General features: G+C 37.9%; 1 protein-coding gene across 5 annotated transcripts in view; it reads right to left on the bottom strand.

Moving 5' to 3' along the window:
• Positions 1-15,020, bottom strand: part of ANO4 (anoctamin 4) — a 220,123-nt gene that overhangs the window by 49,638 nt on the left and 155,465 nt on the right. For all 5 annotated transcript variants that reach the window (XM_074870850.1, XM_074870851.1, XM_074870852.1 and 2 more), the window contains 5 exons: positions 10,107-10,213; positions 8,105-8,160; positions 7,550-7,671; positions 1,087-1,221; positions 238-334 (listed from right to left, as the gene is read on the bottom strand). In XM_074870850.1, the coding sequence (XP_074726951.1) occupies positions 238-334; positions 1,087-1,221; positions 7,550-7,671; positions 8,105-8,160; positions 10,107-10,213 (517 nt within the window). The remainder of the gene's footprint in view (positions 1-237; positions 335-1,086; positions 1,222-7,549; positions 7,672-8,104; positions 8,161-10,106; positions 10,214-15,020) is intronic.

The raw sequence follows: 15,020 nt of genomic DNA, 5'->3' as shown, positions 1-15,020 counted from the left end.
GTAGCACATGCACCTAGGTCGTGACCTCTGGGACTGCTGAATCTTTAAGTGCAAATTGCATTCAAGTGTTTTACAACCCAAACTAAGTCTTGGTAAAAGACAATGAACGTTAATATTGGTTGAACTTGATCTGACCTTCCAAGATTTTATCTATCCAGGCTCACTAAAGCCAACTGCAAAAGGCAAAATTAATGTTTTACCAGGAAAGCATTTCTATTTGCATAGTTTGAAACATACCTTGGCATAAACACAGCTGTCTGACAGCCTCATGAAGGGACAGTATTTATCACATATAGGACACATTATGATATCTGTAGCTTGGCAGACTTCTTTACTGGAAAAATAGAAAAGATAAAAATTAATAGTTTGATGCACAACAATCAGTCTTAAAATTGACTGGTAAGTTTCACTAATATTCAGTTACTTATTGAACAATACTGCTCTGTAACTGAAGTCAAGATGCTCATAACTGCATGTCTAAAATTAATATTTGTTGACTGTCTAAGACTTCAGAGTTTACAGCCATAACTGCAGAGGACAGTTCTTCAGGGCCAGCCTAACAGTATCTCTTTACCATTTCCAGCTTCTCCTTGAGTCACAAGTGACCTTTGGTAGGAGGAAGGTGAGGATGATTGCAGATAAAGTTAAGTTTGACTTATTCTTGTGACTTAAGTGTGCAAGAACGTAGAGATGCAGCACTCAGTAGAAGGTGCAAGGGGTTCTTCATCTGAGAATGCCTTCCTGTTGTAGATCTTTGGGAAAGGCCTTGAAGACAGTGAAAATTCCACACTCTTCTGCTGGCCTGTTACAAGAGTAATGAAGGAGCCCTACTTTTTCCCTACTTCATACTGAGTTGCCAGCACCATTAGCAGCTGAAGCTGGGCAAGAAACATTTGCCTCTCATTCTAATTCAGGAGCACAAAACAAGGGAAGCTCGATACTGGGTACCTTATGAGAATCAAGCACAGTCTTTTCCTGAGCATGCAATAGTTCAAAATGAAGTAATTAACAATTCATATGAAGATCTCTTAAATTATTCATAATAACCCACAGCTGTAGTTTCCCTTATAAAAGTACCCACGTTACCTGACTTGGCAGTGGTTCAAAGTGGTGACTCCATACAAAAAGACAAACAATCCAATGAAAGCAGCTGGGAAGAGCATCCCCGTGTACCAGCCTAACCAGGCAAAGTACAGCCCAATTTTCTCACCAAAGTACCGTCTGTTTTAAAACACAACACAGTGAAGTTACCTGCTAATTAGAATAAATTTGCTTAATTTTGCTTGTTAATAGAAAATAAATATTTCTATCATATCTGAAGAGTAGATTAGAGAGAAGAAAAAGTCTGCAACTATGCTTCTAAATCCACACTGAGGGACCTGACTCATGAATGAACTTAACAAACTAATTTAAAAATTCACTAATCACATTTTACAGTGAGATGAGTGGATACCTCAGAAAGGAAACACAGTTTATTTTAAAAAAGCTAGTTCTTTGTATCTGGGAAATTGATGGCTTGCTTTGTCTTTTGGCTGTGTAACTGTACTTTCCAAATAATTGCGTTGAAATCGGTTTCATCCCTGAAGCTTGTATACCAGCAACAATTATTTGGGCCCAGATTATTTCTAAGAAATTAATTAATAAGAGGTTATTCTCCAATCCAGTTTATTTTCATTTGATTATTTCTTTTCTTAGCTCAGTTCCTGGAAAACTAATTTAATGATTCTACCACAGGTGGAAAGTAAAGTGCAAGGGAAGTCCAACAAATAACTTTTTATGTATCATTTTGCACTGATTTGAGGAAAGTAGTCTGAATTAATCCTAATTTGATAGCTATATTGCTTAAAAACTAACAGCAAAGTGGCCAGGAAGCTCTTATTTGCTACATATTCCTTAGCATTTTTCTTCCTCCCAAACACAATGAAACCTTTATTTATGTGTTAAAGAATTCATCGAGCACACAAAAAACCTGCTGAACTCATCAGCATAGGAGCAGGCTCATGCATTGTCCTGTGTTTGATGGTCTTGTGCACAGTAGGCTGATGATCAGATTAGGATGCTTTACAAATCAATATACAATTATCATGATTACAAAGAAGACTTTAGGAGATTATTTGCAAGATTAGTTTTAAAGAATGAGGCAAGATGATATTCTTGCACTTCAGAGACATTGCAGACAACTTAAACTTGCATATCAACTGAATTTGAGAATAGCTGCTGATGAAAATCCACTTTTATGCTAATGACGCAACTTCTGATCTGTCCAGAGACAGACTGCAGTGAGCCAGCACTACTGGCTCCATTATGTTACCAGAAAACATCTTTGGTCAAACTTTCACAGTGAGGAGGAAAAGACCCATGATGGGCTCTAGGGTTAGAGGCAGTGGAGAAGAGAAGGAAACACTTGGTCTGGAATGGACAAAATCATCAGTTTTCAAATGGATATAAAAAATTTCCAGTGTGAGCAATATCTGTCTGGGCTGAGCTCATGCTTTGCTGAGTGATACTGACCTACACCGATTATTATCATTGCATTTTACCAGCTCTGTATGAGAAGTCAAATATTTTCATGTTGTTTTTAGTCTTCTGTCATTCAACAGAGACTCAAATTTACAGGCTAAAGAGGTGGTAAACTAACGATAACATATTCAGTTCTGACAAGGGCAGCAGGTCTGGTTGTAAAAAGACTAGAAAGTGCTTTTTGAGCCCTGACTTAAGTGTGCTAGTGAGACCTTTGGCCTAATTATTTTCCTGACACCTAGGATGTCAAGCTGTGCCTGCTCCACTGAAAAGGCAACTTACATTTTGAGCTTACTTCCACTGAATATTTATGACCTATTTTTCACCATGGACATAGTTCAAAGTAGTGAAGTAAACCTAACATTCATCAAGATTTTTTTTTTATTTAATTCCCTACATTCAAGGATGAACGCTTGCTCATTCCACCCCCCTAGCCGACAAACATTCATGACAAACTTCATCTCCTATCCTGTTGAGCCTTTCTATCTGATGCTGCAAATCATAGTACTCTTTTTTGGTCTAGACATTGAACAGCTTCATCCTAGATGATGAGCCAAGCAAGGTTCAATGTGTGCACAAAGCAGAACGGACTTGATGGGGAGCGACCCAAATCTCTGCAATGTAAGGAAAAGGCATCTGAGGCCATTAGCAAGCCTGGTTTTAAAGATAAGTGCAGGATGTTGACATTACTTTGATAGGTATTGGTTTAAATACGGACAAACAGCCTCAATCTTCCACTACTGCCTTTTGCTTCATAGCTGGTATTCCACAGGCTGTACTGCTGCAATTTGCATCAGGATCAAGTCAATATTTCATTTCTTCTGGCCTCGTAGTTAGCATAATTTTTTTGGTAAGTTTCTGCTCAGATACCGCTAGGCTGAATGCTATAAAAAAACCCCTATGGCAGTAACAAGGTCTCTGGAGACCTTCCTAGGTCCCATATTCAGAGCAGTTCCACATTTATTCCAATCCATAATTGGGTTAAATTTCATATAGCTCTTCATAGTGATGGCAGTTCTTTAGCTGCATGCTGGCATTTTAGCCAGAACTCAGTAATGTACATGAAGAATTCCAGGGATTGTTTTTCTAGGGCGCATCACTGTGCATTACTTATACCTAAATTTCATCTGTTATCACTCTGCTCAATGAAGGCCTATTTGAAATTTTCCAGCATTGATAACACTGGCATTTTTGTTAACTTTTCTAACTTATTACCATCCAATTTTTCAGATTGTTAATAAGAATAGAAAAAAATGTTTTGTGTGTTTTATGGTTCTCCAACAGAAAATTTCCTCCACAACTAACCTAAAAAGCAGAGACATAAAAAAACCCCAAAGCACCTAACAGAATAATCCATCTCTCCTACCCTCATATATGCTGCACTATTAGAATAATAATAAAAAAATAATTTCAGCTTCTCAATTTTATGCTAGAATGTATACTAGCCCTCCAATATAACCTACATTCATTTAATGGTGAATCGTCTCTCCCTTCACCCCATTGCAATGGTAGAACTATCACTGACTTAACTGAGTCAAGATTTCAATCTCAGTATTTATCAATAAGGCACATTTTTGAAAAGTATTAAGCTACAGAGCCTGATTTCAGACCGAAAAAAATGTGATATAGGACTATTCTGTGTTTAATGACCTTCATTATATAATCTTTTGCCTTCAGGATGCCTAGAAAGAAGCTAGAATACAGACAGGTTTGGACTCAAGCCAAGAACCTATCTCTCTTCATGAATCCTTTTGCAGGTCAAAACAAAATCCTATACAGAACTTTCTACATCACAGAAACAAGTTGTGAGGGAGCTAGAGCTTTCCAATAGGTGTTTTGAACACATGAATTTGTCCTCTTACATCAGGAGCAATGGGGTGGGAAGGAAGGCTTGACAGGAGATTGAAAGGGAGTTGTCAGTTTGCAAGCAAGTCATTTAATGTAAACATGCAGTAGAACGCAAGTTACTCAGGCATTACTTTTGCTTTCAGGTTCATTTAGGTAGCTTTACAATCACTTTATAAATATAGTTTTCTCCCTCCCTTTTTGTCCTGTAAACAACATGCACAAGCAGCAGCAGGAGCAATTTGTGCACAACCTAGAGGGAAGCAGCTATGCATAGAAGCATGAAGGAGGTGATCCAAAGCCCCCAGGAACCACTGCAACTGTTTTCATTGATTTACATGGTCCCAGAGCATATAAATATACTAAGTCCTGCCTCTTTCCAATTGTTACCAACTCTAAGGATTTTAAATTATTCTTGTAAAGTAACTAGGGATAGTGAATTCCAACAGAAGTGTAATTAAAATCATGGTACCACATCTGTTGATTAATAAGAGTGCCTTTGCAATTGTGCCAGGTCTGCACCTTCATACTGCCACGTGTTTCAAAGCAGAGTGAAAGCAGAATCATGAAATTCCCCTCAAATTACTATTCCCCTTTTATTTCTAGTGACTAGTATCTCCATAACAGCCAGCTGATGAGATTAAATGAAATCTGGGAAGCACCAAATTGACAGAACTGGAGATGTAAGACCTCATTTTAACAGCTAAGTTAAAAAATAAACAAGTACCAAAGTATGAACAATTTCACTTACCATTGTGGCAACTTGACTTTAAGGTGGTAATATCATATCTATTAATAAGATATTTATATTATCTACATCTAATTTACTCCTTAGCCTTTCTAAATCATATAGTAAAGGTGAATGTCAGCTAGCAGCAGAAAGTTCTGGCCAGATGTATGTGGAAGCATTAACATCCATCCACTCCTTTTGTACAGATGGCAACACTACTCCCTTCAAGCACACCCCACATAGCTCTTGGACTGGGAAAAAAAATTACAGAGTTGCTCATGCTGCAGAACTGCTACTAAAAAAAGCTTCATTTTAAAGTATACATGCTGAGATACTTCTGAGTGAAATGAACAACAGGTCTTGCTGGTGTTGTCAGCTCTTCAAGGAAAAATCTCCAGTTCACTAGGCACGTGAACTGCTGAGAGTGGCAGTAGACAGGAAAGGTTTGGCAGGAGCTATGAAAATGTGAGGGATCTAGCATCTGTGAAGTGAGAATAAAAAGGCATTCCTCCCCTTTCCTGTCATCCCTCCTTCAGTGAATTCATTGCAGCCATGGGTGAGCTCCAGGCAGCAAATGGCAGGCTGGGCTGGGGCTGAAGCTTTGAACCCTGCAGAGCTCAATGGCTACCAAGACTCATGCTGCTGCAAATGCTCAGGGACCCTCACATCTCCCCCCGCCCCCCACCTCCTCGGGTAAATACCTACTCTGAACCACCACAGGACACCCATGACCTCAGCTACAGGGTCTGCTATTTTGATTCCTTTTTTTCTTTGTGTAACAGCTGTAGAAAAATCTGTGTATGTCACTGTCTGATAAAAAGCTAAAACATCTTACAAAATCTTAGACATCAAACCCAGACTACTCAAAAAGACTGCTAGCAAGGTTCAGAACAATCATGTGTCTAACATTGCTCATTCTGTTACCATTTATTCTCATATTTAAAAAACCAGATGCCTGATGGTCCATATTTGTAAACCAGATTAAACCAAAACCCAGATATTGGCTCAACAGCACTTTCACAAACAAGACATGTTGATGAAGAACAGTAGCCTTGACCACCATGGACAAATGATTAAAAACATTATAGAGATAAGTTGTTTATACTGTGACATTAATATCTTATTGTATACTTGGAAATTAAAAATAAAAAACTTCAGTACAACTGTTGGCTCCTCAGTAAATCAGCAATTTCCATAGTGTAATTTGAGAAAAATTCCATATTTCTGTCCAGGCCAGTATATTAAAAAAGAAATAAGAAGTGTCCAGGGTTAAATTATGTGGTACAAATATGTTACTTTGTTTTCTAAAGCATTTTAAAAATTACATGACTTAGTGAAATTTTTTCATTGTATTTCTCTGTGAACTTTTCTCCATGGAAATTGAACACATCCTGTTTTATGAGATGGATAAGTTTTATATGGCCTTAATCAATAACACTGCCTGTCTCCAGGGTCACCTTCTACAAATTTTGAGAATCAATAAAAGCAAAGGTTTCTATCAGTTACAGAACTTATAAAAGGGGAAATTAATCTGTTGGACCAATTGCATGCTCTGTATGACCCTTCCCAATACCTAATGTATCAATATCTTCAGTGATCCCAATACATCTTAAGACTTTATTAATAGACCCTTGTAGCTTCATTTTCCTCTCTTCAAGTAGAAAAAAGCCCATTAATACCCAATAATAATTCTGCCAACATGATCAGTAAAGGTTCTGGCTCTCTCTATATGCATAAAAAATATGTAATCCTCTATTAGCACATGCAAGGCTATTTGAAAACATTATTTAAAAGAGCTATAAGAATTTGGAGTCATGTCTCAGCTTTCTTGGTTCTCTTCTTTTCAGGCTACTTCCAAGATGAATACAAATTCAGACTGTGGTGATGTGGCTGGGCTGAGTTTAAGGGAGGTGGTACAGGAGAGACTTTCACCCATTACAAGTGCTGCTGAGCACAGTAGCACACTGAGTGACTGTGAGCTCTGCTTCATGCCAGCTGTAAGCATCATTAAACTTCATCCAGGGCTCCTTCTGTGGTTGCTTTTTGGAAAAAAAGAAGATCTAGTTGATGAGAGCCTGTTTTTCACCAAAGTCATGCTTTGAGGAGGAAGAAGAACTCCTCCAGTGGCTAGACATGCAACCAAGTCTATCCAGCCTCCACAGATTTCTCTCTTCCTTTTTTTCTCTCTTAAACATTCTGAAAATCCTTCATTAGAAGTTATGGTGTCAGGAAACTCTAGAATGAAACTTCCTTCACTTTCAGGTCCTTCTACAAGCTCTTCTACAGATACTTCTTTGAATGTAGTGACACCATGAATGAAATGGATTCCCATGACCTCAGGATCAGTTTTTAAAAACCATATGAATTAACTGAGCTTTTCATGTTTTTGTCAGAAGAGAGATAACCAATGCTCAAAGCACCTATAATGTGACATACTAAAAGCAGGAGACTTACCTCACGAGGTCCAGCGGTTGGTATTTATACCACACTCCCCAGGAAGCCCAGCACTCGTAGAGCAGGTGTCTGTGGTTTTCTGCCCCATGTGTTCTTATTGAATTCTTACTTCTGTAACTTCCCTAAAATACATTTTATTCAAACTCCATACTTGTGCAACAAAAGCTAAATATGACTTTAAATGCACAATTTCCTCTGACTTCAGATTTGAGATTATTCTTCTTAAGAAATTTATCATCAATGGTGTTCCAAGTCAAAGGCTATAAATTGGAGAATCTCAAAGAGAAAACAACAGCATGGTATTTTTACCCTCTAAAAATATACTGATTTATCAAACCCAAATACTATTTACAGAACAGATCCAGAACAACTCTCCTTACTCATCTCTTTTTGCAGGAAAAAAAAAGCATTACTGAATAGAAGGGATGTCAAAGGCAGATGCAAAATGTGAAAGAGAGTAATAACATTAATAAGATTGAGAAAAAATTATTACACAATTAAGTATTCATTTTGTGGGAAATGTCTGTTCAAAAAGAAAAAATCTGAGAAAAATACCTCATGAAGAGGAAATGCAGCTTCATAGGAGCCATTACTGAGCAATCGATTCAGACCTAAGAATCAAAAGTATCCAATTATTTACCAATAGAACCAGAAAATCTGCTAAATAAAAAACAAAACACAAGTTTGAAGCTCATTGACAGTAAAAGATACATGTAAAAAAATTCATCTTTTATAGATTTTGATGAACTAAGATATAATATAAGCAAAAACTTGTTCAAATATTAATCATAATCCATCATTTATTATGCTGGAGGCTTAAAGATTCATTTGCCAAATCCATCTTTAGCATAAGTTCAGTGAAATCAGGGACCTCACACCAGGATGGAAGCTTGACCCATAAATTATGCTCTAAGGAAGCTATTTCTATGAAAGGCTGTATTTCTTGTGAGATGAAAACTTCAAGGAAGATCTTTAAATTTTTGAACTGCAGGCCAGTAAAGCAACTGAAACTCTTTAATTTCCATATGATAGCAAGGTTGTAAAATAAGTTTAGTTTATGCCTTACAAAAGCTGCTGGACTAGCAGCTAGAACAGGAACAAGACAGGCTGCAGTAGTACAAGACCAGAAAATATATTTGAACCTGAACAAAAAGGATTATTATCTGGCACAAAAAAGTAATCATATACCCCACACAGCCAGGCTTTATCCCTCTTTAATGAGACCCTTGAGAGAAATAATGAATGATTGCTGAGATGTGGGCACTTTTCACTTGGAAAGTCACCAAAATAGGCCTGAACACTTATTAGGCAATGCAAAACTAAATACTGGCACTAACAACCTGAAGGCATTTGAACGCCATTGACCAAGAGGCAAAGAATCCTTATTCCTTTCCTAATTCACAGGGGAATGATAGCAGCAAGAACACAGCAATGAGAAGTATTAATTCAACATAAACAGAAGTTTCAGTGATTGCATTAGTATCTGCTTGGCAGAATATGCTTTCCTCCAAAGTCTGGCAGAAAAGCAAAACCTGTACAACCCAGCCAGGCTTTGCTCTGCTCAGTGATCAATGAAAGGTTGTGTTCATGGTAGGTACAACACAAGTAGATATGTGAGGAAGCTTGGGCTCTTGAAGCAGGCAGGGACTGCAAGTGTGTGCGCTAAATGCAACAGCTGCATGCACCACATCAATTCTTCCTTTTCTTCTCTCACCTCTGCTCACTGTCATTGCTCAGAGTTATTGCTGCCCTCATCCCAGGAGCTGAGGAAGAAACAAGTGAAGTTCTGGGAAGTTTCTCTACCTCTTGAGGAAGGACAGGGTTTAAGAAGCAGGGAAATGAAATAGGCTGCAGAGTTTTATGGGGATTGCATCTCTGTGATGCCCCAGTCTCTATGTGACACACAAGCAGTACGTGCTCTGTATCACAAGGCAGAAGAGGGATATTGTTCATACTCCAGCCCTCCTCTGTCACTGCCTGCTTTCCTGGATCTGCATATTTGCCGCTCCAAAGGTCCACTCCACTCCCTATTTGAAAGTGATGCCATGGTTATGCATGGCATCCTTTGCACTGAGGACATTACTGGTGAACTTCCTTTTGACTTACAGCAGCTACAGAGATACAGAACCTTTCATCTCCCTTAGGGATAGACAGGTATCCAGGGAGAAGACCTACAGGCTGGGATGCACAGCAGTACAAATCTTGCCATCCTTCCAAGTACATTTTTATGAAGGAGTAAAAGCTTTTCTGCATGAGTCTATTTGCTTCTCCAGGGCCCTTAATCTGTACATATTTCTTGCTTAAGTCAGGCTCTTTCCTTGCAGAGGTGATAAATCCCATGTGGTGACATATGTGCTTGTGAAAGCAGCCTGATATTACAGGGAAATGATCAGGTCTTCCAGGGAAAACCCCTACAACACCAGTGGGTGAGATGTAAACAGCTCATAACTGAGGTGATTAAAAAGGAAGCAAAAGAGTCTGCTACGAGCCCAGGCAGACTTCTCTTTTTTTGGTGGGATTTAGTACCCACGTTTGAAGGCACGTTGCTCGCACTTACCAATTTTATTTTTCCCTTCTTCATATTTCACTCTTTGTAAGATATGGTGTACAATTCTACTTCTTGTAGCATTATTGAAGAAAGTATCTTTGTTGTGTATGATGAAGCTATATAAAAATACAAACAAAGGGCATCTCAGGAATATATACTAGCATGTTTAAAGCAAATATTGACTTCAGTTACTTTCTATAGCACACTTAAAAATCTACAGTATGTGAGCAAGTGCAAGGAAGATTAAAGGACACCAGATTAAGTGAGATGATTCACCAGACGAGATGATGTCAGTAATGGCATTCATTCCCTAACAAATAATTACATGGAGAAGTTTGGAGAAAGATCAAAGATATTTAAGCATTCATTATGATAAGCATCACTTTTAGATAATTCACGGAAAACTACAAAACACTGGCACAAAAATTTGCAAAAGCATAAGACTTGTAAGTGCAGCTGTAGAAATTCACATTTGATTTCTATTTCAGGCTTCTTTAGTATGGTTTACCATTAAGAGTCAGATGGAAACATCTACTTGGTAAACCACTCTTACTGAAAATCAATACTATGTTAGAAATAGAAAATATTACATACTCCTGTGTTTGGTCCTGGAAGCTAAAATAGAGTAGAAAATTAGCTTTCAGAAGCTGCTTATGGAGTTATATATGAATATGCAGATTCAATGGTTTAGACAGAATTGTGATGACTCCAGGAAATTAAAAAAAAAGGAGGCCACAAAATATATTGTATTGATTAGATTGGCTGGCATAATTTATTTTATATAGATTTCTTAATCCCAATATACATACCCAAGGAAAACAGGATATTTTAGCATAATAACTGGAAAATGCAAACAATATACATGTTTGGAAAGACTATTTCAACTTGTCAATTAAATACTGCTAAAGAATTCTTACAGTTGCTTGAGGTGTGTGGGGCTTCAGGATAGACTGAAAGTGAGTTACACACTTGAATAAGCAGGTAAGTAGATGGAGCTTTTGATTAAGTAGTCCTGTGCATATATTGAGGGAACTAAATTTTTTTAAAAATGCAGTCCTTAGTAACTTACTGAATAGAAAGGCTCATCTTTTTAAAAATACTTTAGATAGGAAGTAAGGTTGTTTCTTCCTCTGTGTTGGTGAAGAGCTAGAGAATTGAATAAACTGATAAATAAAATGGTAAAATCATACAGATGTCATAGAGAGACCAGCCTGTAGGACTGCGCACTAGACAAATATGACTTTAACAGAGATCATCGTAATAAGGAGCTTGGCATGGATTTATGTCACCTTCCCTTCTGCACAACATGGGATCTACTGCTCAGTTTTCCCCTCAGGTAATTTTACCCAAATGAAACCCCAACTTTTTCAGAATGAATTTTTACCCATGGACAATCATACACGGCTTTGCACCTCCACAGTTATTTGGAAAAACAGGCAAGGAATCCAACTTTTGGACTTTGGGGACTCCATATGCTCCCTCTTTATTATCAAAATTCTCTGCCGAATTTTCCATACAAGACAATCTCTAAGTTCCTTATGTTCGGCTTCAAAGGCAGATAGAAAAAATATTCCCAAAGTAAAGGTATAAAAGACAAGTTGCTCCAAAAGCACCATATAGTTTTTCTTGACAAGTAGGTTAATAGTTTTTCTGCATTTAGTCACTTCTATTTTCATGAGTTATGAATGAAAAAAAAGGCAAAAATTAAATATTATGCAATCTTAAAAAGAAATAAGAACTACTTGTTTAAGCAAACACTTTAGTCATTTGCATTCATTTGTAAACTTAGCAACTATGTTAATAGCTTTTGATCTCACATGGCCAAGAAGGAACAACCAGATGTGTCTGTGAAGCAGATGTCGACACCTCAGTATAATAAGTGCCATGAAGAACTCTGCCTATTCCAGAACTAGCTGAAGCAGTGTGAGTATAAGAGCTGCCCATCCTTGTGCCAGTAAAAGGCATCTGAGGGCAGAAGGGGGGAGAAGAGAAGGAGAACTCACCATGACTAGAGTAGGCCAAGAACATGTTCTTCACTGTTTTCCAACATTACTCATGGAGACATGGATGCAGAAGAGATGCTAGAGTTCACCAAAGGTGAAAAAAAGTGCCAAAATGAGCCCTCTGGATGTCCTGGATTATCCCTAACAATATCATTGTTTTGGGATGGAATTGCATGTGGTAAAGTTTTAAAATAATCCTCACCTATTTCTGAATATAAAAACCACAGGGTTTTTTCTTTTGTTTAACTTAAATATGCAGATAATTTCTGTGAAATTGTCTGTAGAGTAGCCCCAGAAAGAGCAGTATCACCATAACCAGGGAGGCAGGGAGTTCTGGCACAGGAAACAAAAATAGGCAGACATGAGTGGCATTCAAAGGTTCTCAGTAGTTGTAACTACGTGTTACAACAACCCAGTTAAAGGTTGACATAAAATAGGACAATGCCAGGGAGGTTTCAATTTACTGCAAAAATCCCAGGAGTTGCTCTTGTCAGGTAAGAATCATGCAGTTCAGTGTAGGACTTACTCCTTTCTACCACCACCCTTCCCTCCCATGCTATATGGACATTTCTTCCTCCAAAATTTTTGTGCTCCAGGTTGTCGTCTTTCTGAATGTGGGTGGCAAATCCATATTCACACAATAGCCATCAAAGCTATTTCATGGTCTACAGCATCCAGCGATGAATTCAGAGGAGAAAGACTTTCTCAGTCTGTGGAGGATCTCACCTCTCAAATTTCAGTTCACAGGGGCCAGAGCTGAAGACATTTCCAAACTAGGTGTAGATAAACATTCATCAGACATTAGAGACCTATGAACTGCATAAGGCAGAGGCTTTCTAGAGAGCTTTTTAATCCTTGTTGCTTTCAGAGGGAACAGTTTCCTCAGCAGTTCTGTTTATATTGCCCTTGTTAGAATTTCAATATGCACAAGGGTTTGAATATTCATAAGAGCAACACAACTTGCTTTCAGGCTCAGTAAGAGTTTTATTTAGGAGACAGTTCATTGAAGGTTTTGATCATTTTGTTACCTCATTTGTAAGATAAAAAATAAGTAAGGATTAATACACTATTATTTTTATTACCTGTGAAGTTAATGTATAGGTAGATAAGAAAGTCAGTGATTTGTTCCATAACAGTTATAACCATTAGCCTGGTCCTGTAAGTCTTATTTGTGTGAGCTGTCCTTACTCAAAAGGAAAATCCCAATGAAGATAATGAGAGCACTGCTGGCAGAAAAGGTTCCAGAGTTGATCCTTAATTAAAGTCCCTTTTAAAAATGTCATTGTGGAAATATTGCTCTTACATTCATACTGTAAGCGACACAAAGAGTCAGTGAAGGTTAATTGCTTTGAAATTATATTTGTAGCTTTCTTAATTAGACTCTGAACTGGAGATTTCAAACTATCTTTCCATGATAACAAAGCACAACAAAGCTAACTATTGTCTGAAGAAGGGTCTCAAATTAATAAAAATTCAACCAAGAACAAACTGCCAATTAATTCCTGTTCATGCATTCTCTTTGGTAATTTTGCAGGTTGTACAAACCCTTGGCGGGTAAATTTAGCTCTTGAATCTTTGTCAACACCCATTTTAAAAAAAAAATGGGTTTACTTTTGAATTTATTTTGGAGAAGCGAAAGGCAGGAAAAGGTTATTTTCTGCTGTACTGTTCAGCTGCAAGCTGAACACCCATTGCCTGGTTACAAAGCCACAAAGTGAGGATGTGTGCATGCACGTATCAATGTGCACCTTTCCTCCATGGGATCCCCAGACACTGAAACATTTGATGTCTTATATTCACCATACCAAAAGGTATGTTCCAAGCAAATGCCTACTGCTGGAAGCAGTACGTACTAAAAGCACAGATATTGTCCAAAGTAGTAATCACTATATGAGAAGTGTATTCTTTAGTACAGGAAAAATGCCCAACTGTCTGCACTCCCAGGTAGCTAGATGTTGTTGGCTAGTTGTTGTTGGCTGAGGCAATAGCAGGTTTTTACCTCATTTAGTATCAGGGAAAGAAAACCATCATCTGTAATAGAAACAAGATGAGCCTGCAGTATTCCAGTGAGAATATTACCACATATCTGTGTAGTTAATTTGATTGAAAATGGGTATATTATTATCACTTCCTGTTTGTTTTCATTTTGCCTGACTTTTAAGGCTGCAGCTGACTTTTTTGTTTATCTAAAAGAAAATGTTTATTAATGGTTAGCAGGGACTTCTTGCATCACGTGCCTAACACAGGATCACTTTGGGATGAAGAATGTATTAGTGGCTTTGTCTGTTTCAGATTTGGCACATCACAGGCTCAAAACTGCTAAATAGAGAGTCATGAAAGTGCCGAATCTCTCCTCCACCTTCCTTTGCCCTTCCCCTCAAATCACCCTGCCACCCAAATCACTTCTTAATTTAAATTGGTTCACTCAGGAATATTAATCTGAGATAGAATGAGCTTTATGTATTTTTCAGGGATACCCTGTTTCATTCAGTTTGCCAGGCAATTAAAACTTCCAGAAGCAGAGAGAATTTAAAAAACCCATTACAGGGTGTTTCCAAGTTTGGCTGCACAAAGACTTGTTTAAGAGCAGGAGTATTTGTGATTCGCTGCTTATAAAAAGCCATTTATAAATGTATAGTTATTATACTGTAGATGTATTTAAACACAAGAACGACCATCCTGGTTCAAAATAAGTAAGTGTCCATGCAACCCTGTGCCTCATTTCCAGTGGTAGCAGCTCCCTGCCCCATCCATGATCTTGGGGTGAAGCAGCTCAGGGGGGACACAGGCACAGATCATCTTGGTAGGGATGGGATTTATTGGGGATAATATGAGCATCAGAGAAATTTTAAAATGTAGCTCCACCCTGAGAGATGCGTATCTTGCAAATCTGACAAAGATACAGGACATCTCATCCTGT

Source organism: Strix uralensis, chromosome 5 (genome assembly GCF_047716275.1).
Source record: "Strix uralensis isolate ZFMK-TIS-50842 chromosome 5, bStrUra1, whole genome shotgun sequence".
NCBI lineage: Eukaryota > Metazoa > Chordata > Aves > Strigiformes > Strigidae > Strix > Strix uralensis.
The sequence above is the reverse complement of the archived record's forward strand: the minus strand, read 5'-3'. Positions and strand labels throughout refer to the sequence as shown.